Here is an 18239-nt window from a genome sequence, read left to right as displayed (position 1 = left end):
CAGAAGTATTTGTTGAAAGGCTGTTTTCCAATGCATGTTTCCAGCTTTGTTAAGAATGAGGCGCTGGTGTGATGGCTCTGCAGTTAAGAGCACTTGTTGCTCTTGAAGAAGACCCAGGTTCACCTTCCAGCACCCTCATGGTGGCTCACAACATCTGTAACTAGTTAATTTCAGAGGTTCTGATGCCTTCTCCTCATCTCTGAGAGCACAAGGTACACAAATGGTGCACATATATACATACATACACACAGGTAAATAAATTATACACGTAAAATAAAATAATATAAATTATACACATAAGGTAAAATAAATAAATCTTATTTTTTTTAAAGTTTAATGAGGTGTCTACAGTTGTATGGGTTTACTTCTAGGTCTATTATGTTCCACTGGTCTCCATGTTTGTTTTTGTGGAAGCTGCATGCTGCTTTTTCACTATGGCTGTGTGGTATAGTTTGAGGCCAGATAACATGATGTCTCTGGCAGTATTTTTTTGCTTAGGATTGCTTTGGCTATCCATAGTCTTTTGCATTTCCCTATGAATTTTAGGATTTCCTACCCCCACCCCACCCCCACCCCCCCGGTTCAATGGAGAATTTCCCTGGAATTTTAATGAGGACTGCATTAAATATAGATTATTTAAGTAGTCTAGCCATTTTCACAATGCTGTCAATTCAGGAGCACAGGAGGTCTTTCCATTGCCAAGTGTCTTCTTCAGTTTGTTTTTATGGTATCTTAGGTTTTCACTGCAATAACTATCATATATGGGATATTCTTCTAATTTCTTTCTCAGCAAGTTTGTTACTACTATATATAAATGTTACTGAGTTCTGTATGTTAATTTTGTATCCTGCAACTTCCTGCAAGTGTTCATCAGATCTAAAGGTTTTCTGGTTGGAGTCCATGGTGTCTTTTAAACACAGACTAATGCTATCTGCAAATAAGGATAAATTTAACTTTTCCTTTCCAGTTTTAATCCTTTTTAACTTTTCTTGTCTTATTACTGCAGCTAAGATCTGAAACACTATAATAAATAACGGTGGAGTGGGCACCCTTGTCTCATTCAGACAACATGTTTCAAAAAACTAGAACACTTAAAATCTAAACGAAACCATGAAAGATCCTGAATAGCAATCTTGAACAAAAATAACAAAGACTTTTCACAAAAGCACCAATAACCTACACTAGGACTGCTGTAACCTCAACTAATTACTGACAGATAAGTGGATTATTATTCAGTCCATAAATACAACAAAATTTTATCATTTGAAGGAAAAGAAACAGAACTGGAGATAAGTCAGACACGGAAAGACTCAAACTGAACATTACTACACAGGATGATACACGGCAGATAAACGAGGTGGAAACAGCCGCTACTACACCGGGGTGAACAGACAGCGGCTGGGGAGCAGAGGTACATGGAGAGGAGGAATAACTTCTGGTTTCTGTAACTACGGTTGACAAACTATTGCACATTTCAAAACAGAAAGTGACAAGGATTTTTCAGTGTTACCAACATACAATAACCATTTGTAGTCCATAGGCCAATTATCTTGATCCAATCATTATAAGTTAATTGTATGCACATTGTACCCTATAAATACTCAATCACCAAAAAATTTTAATTTAAGGAATTGTTTTCAGATCATATGTAAACTAAAACAGATGTCTAAAACAAAAAGTAATTATCATAGAGAAAGTAAGGTATTTTCTTACAGAATAAGAGTCAGTGCCTAGTTCAGCTTTTAGAACAATTACAGTCTTCAGCTCAGTGCACATCCTTACACACACATGAAATGGGGAAGAGAAGGGAAGGGTTAATAAACACTGACCATAAATTCTAAGTTGCCTCAACATTCTGGAAAAATCAAGCCACTCAATTCAGAACGTACCAGGTTACACTGCCAATCATGTTTAACCACATCTACCTGATTTTTAGTGCCATCACTAACTACTATTTATGAAAATTCACAGAATCAATCCCAGAGAAAACATTTGACATGAGAGTAACTATTCTATCGTATAAAATCAAACCAACTCTAAAATGACACTGACTTTGGCAGGAAGATTCCGTGGAGTTCGGGTGACCCAGGCTGTATCTTCCGGTCGGATAGTTTCACATGGAGGTTCCTGGTCTTGCACTCCGTCCCCACTGCTTTTTACAGTCCTTTTCCCATCGAGAGACACATAGCCATTGTCAGTCTCAGTTGACTTGTCAATGGAATTCTTTGCTTTCTTTGACCTAGAAATATATTGAAATGTTATGTGTACTTACCTTATTCTGGATGAGTTGATAGAAATTAAAATCTGGTGCTAATTATATAAAGTGATATTTTTCAAAATTTTAATGGCTATCCCTTCCTTTTTTTTAAGTAAATGAGAAACTATCAGATAAAAGGACCATTCAACCTAAAATCCAAGTTCAGTTTATGGTAGGTTATGAAGTCTTACAAATAGCAATCCACAATAAAAAGTCCTAATTTAACAAATAATTCTTAGTCTGGTCTTTGAACAATATCTAGAATGAAAATTTTTCCCAATTTGTTAGTGTTAATATATTTTAAGCTTTTATTTTAAAAAGATTCTTTGTAAATTCAGAGAAGTTATAATTAGTGACTTAATAATAATCCCAAATATTTTACCTTTGGTATACGCAAGTTCTTTGATAAGTTCCTTTTAATGTACAACAGAAACGTAAGGCCTTTGTAGCAGAAAAATTTATGAAAAGGAACACTTAATCAATAAGGTTATATAAATCTGGCAAAAGCAAAATGGAGAACATAAAATTATGTTTCGCCTACCTAAAGAATCCTTGGGAAAAAATAATCAATGACCATGTTATTTATGGGACCTACAAGGCCAGAATTAAGGATATTAATTTGTACGAATAAAATATTTATAAACTACAATGTAAGAAATAATAATTTTTAACAGGCAAATGTTTTAGGAGTCTTAAGACTACGAAAGGTCAAAGTAGCTACCAACAGAAACCTTTAGTAGAAATGTAAGTCCCACAGAAAAGAAAGTGTGCTCCATGTAGATTAAGTCTATCATAAAAGACAATTTAAAAGCAATTTTACTTAAAAAAAAAAAAATCTCCCCTTGAATTTTTCTAGAGCATACTTTATAGGAAAAGAAAAATAAATTAGTATAGTGCTTTCATGTAGACAGCGTTTTCAATGCACTCTACACATCAGTGACACAGTTTCATGGGAATCTGCTCACGAACTGAGCAGAAAGTGGGCAAGAGGACACACGGGTCGTGAGAGGGAAAAGAGACTTGGTGGGAGATGATACAAAAGGGTGGAGGTAACAGGTGGGTGGCAGAGCAAGCGGGATGAAGAATCCACTCAAACACTGTTCAAAAAGCCAGCAGACCTTGTATGCTAATAAACTTTGTTTGTTTGTTTGTTTTTCGAGACAGGATTTCTCTGTGTAGCTTTGCACTTTTCCTGGATCTCGCTCTGTAGACCAGGCTGGCCTCGAACTCACAGAGATCTGCCTGCCTCTGCCTCCCAAGTGCTGGGATTAAAGGCATGCGCCACCACCACCCAGCAAACATTTTAAAATTATTTTAATTAGTTAAAAAGTCTTGAGAAATAGGTGGATCCTTAAAACTCATCTATTGTAAATGCTGATTTTGGATCAAGGAATAACACAAGAAGGTAACAGGTGAAATAACGCAGTCAGTTTGAAGCCAACTAGAATATAAAAATAGTCCCTAAATATGAGATGATTTATGCTCTTCACAGTACTTCCAGTGTCCCCTTTTCGGAAACTACCTATTAGGATTTCATCTAACAATTCTGCCAAAACAGAAAGTTTTTGTCTTAAACAAAGATGCCCCTCCTTCCTGCTCTTCTCCTGTAGAACTCCTAACAGAAACAGGCAGACTGTATTTCCATACGCCCTATACGGCTCCAATACCTCATATTCAGAAATACATATCCAGAGAGTTGCAAGACTTAAAAGCTCAACCTAACACTCTCTATGTGATCCCCAGCGACATGGAAATCCAAGAGAAAATGAGCCTTAGATTGAAGATGATCAAGACAATAGGTTATGGTGGAAGGGGTAGGGGGACATAGGAATCAAGGAAGGGCACAAAGGTACCTTGTACCTTCTCAACCTAGGGAAGAATATTATGTTATCAATGAATCCCTTTACTTCTCTTTAACACTATACAATATGCAGATGCTGATTAAAAAAAGGGAAGTGACTTGAAATTCAAATAAAGTCATAGTATGTTGGAGACGTATTCCTGAAGGCTGGTGGAAACTAAACTGGATCGAGAAGGGAAAGGAAAGACAACTAGGAAGTAGACACATGAATCAGACAGAAATCAAGGTAAGTATACCTAAAGAGACAGAATCCTAAGAGCACCAAGTTACTAAAGACACACACAGGTCTGGGAGCCAGTAGGCAAGGAAGCAACAGCAGCTGAGAAGATCAGAGTGAAGCGGAGGTCCACTGGAGCCCAGTGATCTCCTAGTCAGAACGGCTTTTCCTAAGATGCGTGGGGTAAAGCAGGGAAACGAGTGCCAGCAGAATACACTCCACATAATACCTCCTAGTCACATATCAACACCTCCCCTCCTTTACGCTCCTTCCCAGTCTCTGAGTTGGTTTTTCTCAGAATACTGTGACACTGAGGAGATGCCTAAGATTAGTAAGTTACTAAGCGTTGGTAGCTCTTTGATGTTTCTTAACCAAATGCAGATAATTCCCTAAACTAGCTGTAATGGTAAGAAGAAAATAATAAATGTAAGCACCACCTTTGCAGCTGAAAACACAAACAGGCAGTCTGGTGCTTGAAAGGCTAGAATAGAACAGCAGAGGACGCAGGCAACAACCAGTGACGGCTAATTTGGGGAAGAGCGTGAAGGCAGAATGCATCCTGGTAGACCAGAAGACAGGATGCACACAGAAGATTCACTGTGTGTAAACATACTGAGAATAATGCCGATCAGGGTGATGCTGATGAAGGAGATACAGAAACAGAAAAAAAGAACGGGACTGGAGAGATGGCTCAGTGGTTAAGAGCAATTTTTGCTCTTCTAGGAGCTGGGATTCGATGCCAGCACTCACAGGGCAGCTAACTGTTTGTAACTCCAGTTCCAGAGGATGGAGTACCCTCTTCTAGTGCCTCTGTGAGCACTGCATGCAAGCTGTGCACAGACATTCATGCAAACAAAACACCTGCACACATTTAAAAAAAAAAGGAAAGACAAAGAATGCACTGAGTGGTATTGGTGCTTGGAGTATCACTGAAAATTCATAGCTAGCACACACACGTGTAAGCGGGTACAAAACTATACCTATTTCATATATTACAATAGGCATGCTTTATCTAAATAGGTACAGAGTTGAATAGCACACCCTGTAGTAGTTTTATCCCCTCTGAGCACCCCACTAGCATCTTGCACCCAGATTTTGGTTTCTGAACATCATTCTCCCTGAAGAAATGGCTGATTTCAGGGCTGGAGCTGAGGATGCACAAGCTGAATCAGGAATATTCTAATGTTAGTTCAGAAGACAGTACGGACTTGTTAAAAAGCCAAGAAAACTGCTCAGAGGTCCTCCACTGATCAAATTTAGGTCAATTAAGTCACTGAAATAAATGATGAAATAGTAACAAAACAGAGATTCCTGAGTAAATAAGGAAAGATGTCACCTTGAAGCAAACTGCCAGCTAAAAACTGAAGGAGCAGTGACGGAGTGGGAAAATAACCGTATAAAACACTGTAACTCAGACAAAAATGACAGGTTACTCAGCCAAGAAAGTGAAAGCTGGACAGTAATGATTACTGTCACGTCATGTGCGACCTTTCATCCTTCTCCCACCACTTCTCAATGCTCACCTCATTTTACAGTCTATATCCACTTTACAATCCCTTACTTACATTCACATACATTTCAAAAGTTAGAACTCACATATGAGACAGAATATGCAGTTTTTATCTTCTGGGACTGGGTCACCTCACTTAATATAATCCTTTGAACTTCCATCCACTTTTCTCCATACGTCATTATGAAAGAATGGCACATTTTCATTATCCACTCTTCTGTTAACAGACACGTGGATGACTCCATTTCTGCTACTGTGAATAATGCAGCTATAAACATGGATGTTCAAGTACCTTTATGAGATGAGGTTACATTCTTTGAAAATATGCCCAGGAGTGGTACAGCTGGATCACTATTCCATTTTTAATTTTGCAAGGAACCTCCACACTGATTTCCATAGTGGCTGCACTAGCTAACACTCCCATCAACCGTAAAGAAGGGTTCTTCAATCCCCCCAGACTTGGAAGCATGTGTTGTCTGTTTTCTTGATGATGGCCATTCTGACTGGAGTGAGAGGGGAACTCTGTGCTGTCTTAGTTTACCTTTCCCTAGTGGCAAAGGATGCTGAATTTAAGAATAAAAGTAATTGGTTATTTGTTTCTTCTTTTGAGAACTGACTGGTCATTTCATGGAATTTACTGACTGGCAGTTTTATGTTTTGGTGTTTTATTTTTGTAGAACTTCATACACTCTAGACATCAACCCCTGTGGGAGGATTAACTGGAAAAGGTTTCCAGGTCTGTGGGCTGTTTGCTCTGACAGTTTCTCTTGCTAACCAGAAACTTTTTTATTTCATATGGTTCCATAAATTAATTATTGGAACAACTTAAAGAAATTACCCATTTTCCAAGAACTAATTGTATCCATCACTTGTTAAACCTCACTTTGAAGTCCACCTGAAATATAAACGAGGTCACTCCTTCACAGGGCACTTCTAGCATCCACCTCTGTCCTCTTTATATTTATATTATATTATATATTTATATTTATAGTACTCGGTTTTGGTGGATTATATGTAACTCACCTCTACTAGGCCATCAGGTTCAGTGTTTTATTCCCAGCAAGTAGCACAATACCTAGTCTGACTAGTACTTAATAAATATGGTTTTTATTAAGAAATAAAATCAGCTATTTTATGAATTGGATTTTTAAATAGAAAAAAATCTATGCATAAAAAATGCATAATCTCACTGTCATGGCCAAGGTTCACAGTCCTACCTCTTTATAATTTGTGGATGGTGAGACATCTAGAATTTTCTACAATGCATTATGTTTGGTACTTAAGATGAAGAAGTCCTGTGTCAAAGCTCCTCAGGGGAGGGGGAAAGAACCTTAAAAAATACACTAGTTTAATAACGTTACTTCCTTTGGGAAATAAGTGGTTATACTATAATAAATCATAAAACGAATACATTTTTCATATTGAAAACTTTAACCCACAAGTTGGTACAACTTTTAAAAAACTTGCTCATAGATCAGCCCTGTCTACAATCTAGTGTGTTCACAAAGCTGAATGCGTTATCTAGCTATGCCCATCAACAGCCTTACCAATCTAGGACAGACTGACAAGCAAACCTCTTGTTGTCTGTAGAAGACAGCCAAGTGCCTGCTTTACAGTGTAAAGGACTCAACCACAACTATATTCAGAGAAGGCCAAACTTTAATACTCGTACTGAAATTTTCTGGTGGGACTAAACTTACATTATGCAGTATGCTTAATTCTGTAAATAAAATCAACGTATGAAATATTTAACTTTCATTTTAGTGTTATAAACAATAAATAGAGGTGTACATCTCCACATACACACTCACCCCTGCGGTGCTAGATATCCAACCAGGTTCCTGCCCACATTCTAAGCAAGTGCTCTACCACAGAACAACATTAACAACCCTAGACAAAAGTCTGAAAAGTAGATCAATCCAGCATGTTAACTAACATGTGATCTATGTCTCATTCTAGGAACCGTTTTTAATTCAGCAAATCTATTATATAAGTTATTTTCAAAAACAAGAGCATAGTTCCTATTTGTTGGCCTGCTTTTTAGTAGTAGCATGATAGTTAGATCTTAAAGGCTATGAAAGAAAATTGAGGATTTACTGGAATTCTGAAATAGTTATTGAGTTAAAGAAATACAAACTCAAAATCTAACATTTCCTATTTAATCCTTTCAATTGGAGCTATTCTTAATGGAAATAATTCAATGAATTAATTAAAGTACTAAAACTTAGGAATTTAGGTTAATTTCTGTATTTTTAAATTGACAGTTGAGTTTAAGCTGTTTTATTTTAAAAACAAAATGTACTTAGACATAATAATGTAAGATTTAAAAAACACCTTTTCATTCTAACCTCTAGAAAACCCTATCAGTCCCAGAAGTTATGCACTGTGCTGCTTTTATCCCTTCTTCTATGGGTCACATCGACTCAGATACTACAGAGAAAGAGTCACCAGAAAGGACTCTAAGTCTCAGATGCGATATCAGCACTCCTCCTGCAGTCAATTACCAAGCTTCAAAGAACAGGGCACTAGGATTTCAGAATTCAGCACAGGACTTCTAAAATTACCATTTCTCCTAGGCCTGTTTGTCATATGTTGGCAAACCAAACCCTAAGGGAGACAGTGGAACGTGCTTCACGTTTTAAAGTACTTAGATGTACAGTTGTAATAACTAAACAGAGTCAGTCCCAAGGGATTTGGACACTACAGTATCAATGACTAGCTCTCCTAGCCATTTTCATGCTATGGACCGACAGAAGGAAAACTGAAGTCTAGGTCTCATTTGAGTGGAAAAACAAGGTAAACTTCTAAACAAACTAATCTAAATGCTGTCCAGAATATAACAATATCAATTATAGAAATCAAAACAACTAACGGATTCCCTGATAACTAAATATATCTACTTTGCTATTTATAACTGCTCATCTGAAAGTCTTGAGAAATACTTAAGAAACTAACTTTGCAGTAATTAAACTTTTGCATATCATGAATGAAAATCTGTTAAAATAAAGAAACAAAACAAGAGAGTAGAAAAGAATAGAGCCCAAGTTAAAAACAAATAAAAAACAAACCCCTTTTTAAGGGAACAGACAACTGGAACAAGTGTCATGTAACTGCTGACTATTAAAATAATTTAGAAAATCATTCCTAAAAAGTTATTAACAGTAAAAATAAACACAGGATACATTTGCTTAATTTAATGCATGATAAAATTTATCATAAAAGCACAAATACAAACTAATGAAAATTTGTGAAGTGGTTAGCAAAAGTCAGTGAAGTTATTAGCAAAGTTATTGTCTTAAAAAAGGAAATAGTTGTTTTCAGTATCTCTTTTCTGAATTTATTAATACCTTCAAGTACATCCACAGCTTTTTTAACTAGTTTTCTGATTCATGCTATACCATGTGTATATCATAACTGTTAACTGTTTGAATTAAGTATTCAAAGTATTAATAATATAATATTGAGCAAGGTTTAATTTACTTTTGAAGTCTGCTATAAATATTTTTTTCTTATTTGGTCAATACTCATTGATGGTACAAAGGATACAAAAACCCAGTGAACAAATGAAGAACTTTAGACTGTAGTAAATAGTTTATTCACTTAACTCATAGTGCTTATATCAAACAATTTTAGAAAATCGAGGTAGATGTAAAACAAAAAGTAATATAAGTCACATGGTTTATTAAAGCAAATTCTGACCTACAATACTGATACAACAATGAACTAATTAACAGAGTAAAATAATACTTAAGGAAAAAAATTAAAAAGTCAAGAAATATAAAAAAAAAAGGAAAAAGAAAGAAAAAAAATGTATTTAATTGGGCAGTGGTCGAGCACACCTTTGATCCCATCACTCAGGAGGAAGAGGCAGGCAGATCTCTGTGAGTTCAAGGACAACTTAGTCTACAGAGCGAGTTCACGATGACACAGAGAGACCCTGTCTCTAGGAAAAACAAAAAAGGAAGAAAGGAAGACACATACACACACACACACACACACACACACACACACACACACACACACACGGGGGGGGGGGGGAGAAAGAGAGAAAGAGAGAGAGAGAGAGAGAGAGAGAGAGAGAGAGAGAGAGAGATCTTCACTACACTTTGCTAGTATATGTATATATTCATTCACATGGAGATAAATGTATTTATACATAACCCAAACCAAATAAACTTTATCCCATTTCTCCTTAAACTATAGCACTTTGGTTATCAAAATAAAATGTGTAATGAGGCTGAAATATTGAAAAGCATTAACATTGACTATCTACATTAGAGCATTTTTACGTCATATACAGCCTTGAACAAATACAAACCCTGATAAAAAGAAAGCAGCATGCCAGAGATCTCTGAAGACAGCGCCAACACTGTAGGAAGCACCTGCACCGTGGCTCTGGACCACACCCTCCTGGGTGTTATCTGTCGTACTAGACCCGTCTCCTTCCCTATGGACTTCCAAATGAGCTGCTTTTCTTAATTTCCTTCATCAGAAAAGATCGAGAGTGGAAGGCAGGTTAAAATTTCCACAACCATTTCCTCAGTAGCACATTCCAAAATGTACAGAACAAACACAGAAGCTTATTAATATACAATGAAGTTCAAATGTCCTGAACAGAATTTAAACTATCGATCAAGTGCATATTTCAAGTTCAATTTCTATAAATACAAGGATACTGTTACTTGGTCATACTCACACTGACAGTCAATGTACACACTATTATATGGATTGTACTGGAAAGATACTTACAAAAGCATTCCTTCCCTATGTGAATGTTACTTCTCTGTAAATGAAGAAAACTTCAGATTGGAGAGAATTATATGTTAATTAATAAGCAAAGTTATTTACCTAATGTAGATATTACCTTTCAAAAAGGAGATGGACTTAAATCTCCAAACCTAAACTCCAAATATTACAATGTTTTAGCAATAATATTCAAAAGAAGTATTGTCCCAAAGCATTTTTAAAACAGAACTGCACTGTGCTCAGGAGCCAGTGGGAAGACTTACTCTATTGACTCATCAGTAGGCACTATCAAACAGCTTCAAATAGCATGCAATAAACAGCCTTTTTTTTTTCTTGGCTTTATTTTTGCCAAAGAATGCTAGAAACAGAATATCTTAAGTAGCAGAATTTAATTCATTCCACCTAATGTTTGTCTCCTATATTGGTAATGCTAACTAGAAATGAACCTCAAGAAAAACAAACAAACAAAAATGACTTCACAAGAACAAACCCCACAGACATGTGACACTATTTTTCACATACAGAAAACTGGTCATCTGGCAACTGGTTATACAGCTTAGGTTTTATCTGAAAGAGCAACTTTGTACAGTATGTTATATTCTATGAAGTTAAGAGCAGTTAAGAACAATCCCAAGGGCTGTAGAGGTTTCAGCGGTAAGAGCACTTGCTGCTCCTGAAAAGGTCCTAGGTTCAGTTCCCAGCACCCACATCCAGAGGTTCCCAGCCACCTGCAACTCCACCTCCAGGGGATCTGATGCCTCTTCTAGTCTCTATGGGCACCTGCATACATGGGTGGGCACACAAACACACAGACATGCACACATGCACGCACGTGCACAGATAAAATCCCATATCCAAACAACAGATCTCTAGAAAGACCACTTTGGACATGCAGTACCTTCTTCTTTTGCCGCCCGTGCTTAGAGGAGGTTTGGGTGTTCTTGTTGAAACGATCTGGCAATGCACAGTTCCCAAGAGCAGCATCAGCCATACTGGCCCAATGACTTCAGTTAGAGGTATGCTATGTGGGCTAGGAGCAGAACAGTACAACACTATTGCAGCAACTGCAGAAGGAGAGAGAAATACACTGAATTACAGATCTGTAGTCGCTTTTTCAAAACTTTAAAAATTGTTCTTATAATACTTCTGACTAAATTCTTTTCCTAAATTTAAAATGTTACTCCATGTTGCCAGGAGTGGTGGTGCACACCTTTAAATCCAGCACTCAAGACCAGAGGCAGGTTGATCTCTGTAAGTTAAAGGACAGGCTGGTCCACAAAGTGAGTTTCAGGTCAGCAGGAAAATACCATGAGATATTGTCTCCCATACACACTACCACCACCACCACTACTCCATACAAGCTCTTTAGACATTTGCACTGTTCAACCATGGCATTTAGTAGTAAATACAATCTTGGAACAAGGTAACACTTAACACTAAAATACACACACTCAACTTTATAATGACTGTATGAATTCAAATCTAAGGTCGTTTTTGGTTAGGTTACAATAAAAAAAAATCACACTAATTTCAAGTACATTTATTCTGTTACACATAATAAGAAGTCTTTTAGTAAGTGTCTAATAAAGCTACAAAAGGTTTGGTTTCTAGCCCCTGAGAGAGGGCCTTGTGTATCTCAGGTCAGCCAGAAACTAAGCAGACAAGGATGACCCCGACCTTCCAAGTCTCCTGCCTCTGTTCTCTGAGTGATGGGATCACCGGAGTACACCATTATTCCCAGTTTATGTAGTGCTGTGGATCTAACCCAGGGCCTTGTATTTGCTGGCTTCTACCACCCAAGCTACATGTCCTGCCCCATTAAGATTTTGAACACAAATAAACTTGTACATATTTCCCAGGAAAACCACTAATCCCTCATCAATGTTAATCATTCCAACAAACAGAAAAAAGCCTGTTTTTCCCTTCCTACATTCCTTAGACTTCCTGGACATAAACCTTTTCAGGCTTATGTTCTGAAACAGGTTTATTTCTTTTACTTCACACACAGATGCAATTGTAGGTTGCCACAATATTAATAATTCTGGGCAAAAGAGTTTTATTGTTTCTTTCAAGATATTATTACATTCATGGACAAATGTCATGATGTGTATAATTTAAAAAAAATAAAGTGAATATTTATTTTAATAGATAGTTTCCTTAACCTTAAAATATATTTCCTTAAAATCCTAAGACATAGAGCTAGAGAGATGGTTCAGCAGTTAATAGCACTTATTATTCCATGAAGAAGACCACATTCAATTCCCAGCACCCACATGGACACTTACAACCATCTGTATGTAACTCCAGCTCTAAGGAATCCAACACCCACTCCTGGCCTCTGTGGCACCAGGCATGCATGTGGTACACAGATATGCCAGCAAAACATTCATATACATAAAGCTACAAATCATTGTAAAAAATCAAAAGACCTAGATAATACTCAATGAAATTTTAGAAATGTCATACTGCTGTGGGATGGTCTGTATGTCAAATTGCTCTGATTGGTCAATAAATAAAACACTGATTGGCCAGTGGCCAGGCAGGAAGTATAGGCGGGACTAACAGTGAGGAGAATTGAGAGAACAGGAAGGCAGAGGGGAACACTGCCAGCCTCCGCCATGACAAGCAGCATGTGAAGATGCCGGTGAGCCACGAGCCACGAGCCACGTGGCAAGGTATAGATTTATAGAAATGGATTAATTTAAGATGTAAGAACTAGATAGCTAGAAGCCTGAGCCATTAGGCCAAACAGATTAAACAATATAAGTCTCTGTGTTTACTTGGTTAGGTCTGAGTGGTTGTGGGACTGGCGGGTGACAGAGATTTGTCCTGACTGTGGGCCAGGCAGGAAAACTCGAGCTACAGTCATACAATGCATTTTCACAGGAAGACTCTGTAATAGAATGCTGGGAGGCAACACAACAGATTTGTGGCCATGGAGTCAGCATGCTTAGATTTGAACTCTTGGTGACTACATGTTCTGTGACACTATTCATGGGAGAAGTGAGGTCTGAGCTTCATTTTTCAAGAGCTAAATCTATATAGCTAAACAAAGTAACAGTCTTTCTATTCTGCTGGGCTACTGTAGACATTAAATAAGGATCTGAGAAAGACTTAAAAGAGTTTTTGGTATAAATGAAAGTTTTGATATAAAATAAGGATAGATCAGATCACAGTGGTAAAAGGCACAGAAAAAAACCATACTTTATACAAGAAAAATTAATTTGCAGAAGTGGTATTAAAAATAAATAAACAAACAAACAAACAAACAAATAAATAAAAGGATGTGCCAGGCATGATGCCCTCCAGCAACAATCTTAACTCAGGAAGCTAAAGCCACAGTTCACCGTCAGCATCAGCTACACAAAGACAAGTGTGTATCTACGTGTGGGTGCAGAAGTTCTCATCTAATTAAAACCCTCTCTTTCTCTCTCTCTCCTCCCCCACTCCTCATACAGTGTACACGTGGGGTCAGAAGACAACTTTTGGAGGTTGGTTCTCTCTGACATGACACCATACAGGAACCAGGCTGTCAAGAGTTGGCTACAATCCCCCTTGTCTGCTGGGCCATTTCACCAGTACTCAAACATTTTTAATATCTAAGTAATTTATATGTAACAGCAACAGTCACTTCATGCATAGGAACAGTTAGTACATGTTTACAGCAAAGCTTTAATAATCACAAAAATACAACAGCCTGAAAGTTAAAAGCACATACATTTCTGTTAATTATACCTTGAAGAAGATAGAGGACGAGAAGCCAGGAAAAGATGACCTTTGATGTTACTTGTAACCACCACCGGAAGAAAAAGGGAAAAAACACAACTCGAACAATCCCTTTTCTAGTCAGAGAAGTCCAAGGACTTTCAGGCTTTGCCTTAGCAAATGCAGACCCTGAGAAAAAAAGTAAAATACAATGGCACACTCTACCTACTATTCTTTAATTTCACTACAGAAACAAATTCAATGTCTGAAAAACAACAAATGGTATATAACTTTATTCTATGACTAAGAAATATCTACTATGAGACAGCAGTCATTTGCAATCTTACTCATTATGCAATCTTACTCATTATCATACTCAAAAGACACCTTGAAGATGATCAGCTGAGATAACAGGATTTCCTCCACATTTCATAAACACAGGACTTACTTTAATTCATTAGGAATTGTAAATAATAAGGAGGTGGAGACGGCTCCCCAAGTGAAGCTGGCAGTGAGTGGCCAACTTATCACCCCAGCACTCTGAAGCTGGGCACAGGGGATGCCTGGCCAAATGGGCCAAGTCAGCAAGTTCTATCCCATCTGTTCTTAACCTGGGATTTGATCTTTTGGGGGGTGGAACGACCCTTTCACAGGGGTTGCATATCAGATAGCCTGCATATCAGTTATTTACATTATAATTCATATGAAGTAGCAACGAAAATAATCTTAGGGTTGGGGATCAGTACAACATCAACTGTATGTATTAAAGGGTCACAGCATTAGGAAGGTTGAGGACCACTGCGCTAGGGTAAGGGAGAGACACTGGCTCAGTAAATGAAGTGGAGCCAGTCCAGGCGGTCACCAGAGGTCACCCTCCAGCTTCCAGATGCACATATGTGCCTTATTCCAGTACCCAAGACACAGAGGTGGGTGACTCTTGGTGACTCTAAGGACAGCATGCTCTACACAGTTCAGTTCTACCAAATCTAACCCTGTTTTGTTTTCATTCATTCATTCGTTTATTTGTTTTGAGTGCTGGGATTACAGCCATCTGCCATAATACTCAGCTATAATTTAAATTTAATATTATATCCTTGCAGTTTTCTGTGCAAACAGGAACTGCTATTCTTTTATACTACTCCTTGAAATTATATTTCAAGGTATGAAAGATACACTGGTGTTTCTACTCTCTCTTATTTATGTTATTTCTGTCCTCGTGTAGGCTAGAATTGCCTTACTTCTACAAAGGTACCTGTCTACACTACTCTGAATTGTCTCTTCAGGACCAATGCTTCCTTGCATTACACATTTACTTGTCCAGGACTTACCCCTCACGAGATCAACGTCTATGAGGTCTGGTTTCACATATGCTGTTTTCTTTGGTTTATTCCTTAACCCCTGTAACATATTAAAAGCAGTATTTGAATTCCACATGTATTTTGTTTAAATCCAAAATAGCAAAAAGAGAACCAACTTATAAGAGTTTCAATTTAAAACAAAATCTTGAAGTAACATATTAAGTAAAAGATATATTAAAAGATTTGTTACAAATAGAACACAATTATAGCATTCTAATAATCTTCGTTTTCTTCCAAAAGGAATGTTTGGGGATATGTGTAACATGCAAAGCCTGTTTACTATGGACAGTAAACTTCCAAATCAAAGACTGTGATATACCAAGCAAGTGTGAGCGTACAGCCCAGGCCCTATACGACCCACCCTGGGGACTGTCGGCTTTAGACTGCCATTAAGAAAGTAGTGAGGCCAGGTGGTGGTGGCACAAGCCTTTAATCCCAGCACTCGTGAAGCAGAGCAAGGCAGATCTCTGTGAGTTCCAGGCCAGACTGGTCTACAGAGCGAGATCTTGGACAAGCACCAAAACTACACAGAGAAACCCTGTCTTAAAAAAAACAGAAAAAAAGTAAGTAGTGAGGCTGTGTGAGGAGTAGTGGCCCCAAAGGCACTCAAGATGCAATGCTGGGGGTGTTGCTGAGGACAAGACTGGGATGTACATTTATCAGCAGATGCTAGCATGTAGGGTGACACCAGCAGAGCCCCAAGACTGCCAGCCACACCTCAGACCATAATGTCACCTCATTACCTCAGAACTAAATACTAGATCATGAACAGGGGCAGGAAAACAGCTGTCATAAACTGAATTAATTTAAAATTGAAATTACTGGATTTTAATTAACACCAAATTTCTGCTATCACTGCAGAGGTAAAAATTAGTGGGGAAAATGAAAGTATGGGAAAATAAATTACACTAAGTTAAGAACTGGATAAGCTTAAACTAAAGTCCTCAGGAACCAAGAGCTGAGAGATGACACGAGGGTTCAATCAAGAAAGTAACTGTGCTTTGATCCCAGCAGGTGACAATGGCCCCTGAAGGTTAGGAACTGTTTGCATACACAACAAGCAAGAGAACAGTGTAAGTCAGTTAGCTGACATGGCTAAACCCAACATACACCCTGAGTCAAGATGCAGTTAGCCTTTGACCCCTTCCCACGGTCTGTCCATTTCAGGTTGTAAGCTATTCAGAAATACAGAACAAAACAGAGAAAGATAGGTTCTGTGTTAACAACAGAATAACAGTATTTTTATACAGTTGATTCTCATGTTTTCAAGTTCTGTAATTGCAAATGCATTCACTACTATTTATACTCTAAAATATATATTCTCTGTGTTTTTGCCCTCATTTGACATGTGCAAAGTAGCAATAACAACAAGCAAAAACAAAAACTCCACAAGTTTTTTAAGTTACCTAACACATATTCCCAACACAAAGCAGCATCCTGCCTTCTTGTCTCAGTACTCATTGCTATAAACAACTGTCCTCCTGGCAGACTGCTTAATATTGTTCATTTTTGTGTTTGTTGTCAATTCTGTTGTGCAAAATGAACCAAGCACAAGGTTTCAGTGTTGTGTAATGTTGCCAAGTGTAAGCAGGCTGTGCTGTGTCTTCAGAGAAAATGAGTCAGGTAGCATATGCTCATAAGCTATTCTTCTCCTAAGGAAACTGGTGACATCCATTACTAGAGTATCTGTCTGTGAGTTCATTTGTCAACAGGTTCCCATGTACCCAGGCTGCCCCTGATTTGCTACAAAACCAAAGCTGACCTTAAGTTCTTGATCCTCCTGTCCTCAGTAATCCCAGTGCTGTGATTACAGGAGCCCCATGATCAGCTAAATAAGTGGTGTCTTTAAGAGAAGGGTACATAACAATGTGCGCTGGCCAGCTAACTAACAGTGTTGTGACCAGGGGCCCCTAAGAGCCACTAGCAGCAATCATTCAGTATTCAAACATTCAGTCTTCATGACTCTCTATAAAGTGCCAAAATAATAACATCCATTCTTCATTTCATTTTAATGTTACCATAGAGCAGTTAACAGATTATACACATTCTCAACATTTTCCAAACCAGAACAGTGATTCTGAAACTGCACATTAATATAATTTCAATAATAAAGCACTAACTTAATTTGTACAAAATTTATATAGATACCTTTATTAGCATAAAAATCTGATTCTTATTAGAGAGACAGTAAGTTGTCTTTTTCCCATAGGGTCGTTCCTATTCTTATAGATGTGTGAGTCATCTCCTGGCTTATATCTTATGATTTGATCTTGAACTATATTGTAGAGCCACCCTACAACTGCCAGTTTCAATAAATAATCCACCTAGAGCTAATGTGGTGGCACACTTTTAATCTCAACACTTGGAAAATGAGGCAGGGGGATTTCTGTGAATTTGATGCCAGCCTGGTCTACATAGTGAGTTATAAAGGCAGCCAGGCATATACAGTGAGTCCACGTCTCAAAAAATAAAAATAAGGGGCTGGAGAGATGGCTCAGGGGTTAAGAGCACTGACTGCTCTTCCAGAGGTCCTGAGTTCAATTCCCAGCAACCACATGGTGGCTCACAACCATCTGTAATGGGAT

General features: G+C 37.8%; 1 protein-coding gene across 2 annotated transcripts in view; it reads right to left on the bottom strand.

The window, feature by feature from the left end:
• Phtf2 (putative homeodomain transcription factor 2) overlaps nucleotides 1-18239 on the bottom strand; it is a 114921-nt gene that overhangs the window by 26094 nt on the left and 70588 nt on the right. For both annotated transcript variants that reach the window (XM_059257245.1, XM_059257246.1), the window contains exons 4-8: nucleotides 15625-15694; nucleotides 14327-14485; nucleotides 11490-11655; nucleotides 10164-10328; nucleotides 2053-2239 (exon numbers count right to left, since the gene is read on the bottom strand). In XM_059257245.1, the coding sequence (XP_059113228.1) occupies nucleotides 2053-2239; nucleotides 10164-10328; nucleotides 11490-11655; nucleotides 14327-14485; nucleotides 15625-15694 (747 nt within the window). The remainder of the gene's footprint in view (nucleotides 1-2052; nucleotides 2240-10163; nucleotides 10329-11489; nucleotides 11656-14326; nucleotides 14486-15624; nucleotides 15695-18239) is intronic.

This window comes from Peromyscus eremicus, chromosome 3 (assembly GCF_949786415.1).
Source record: "Peromyscus eremicus chromosome 3, PerEre_H2_v1, whole genome shotgun sequence".
Taxonomy (NCBI): domain Eukaryota; kingdom Metazoa; phylum Chordata; class Mammalia; order Rodentia; family Cricetidae; genus Peromyscus; species Peromyscus eremicus.
Note: the sequence above shows the minus strand (reverse complement) of the source record. Positions and strands in the feature narration are given on the sequence as shown.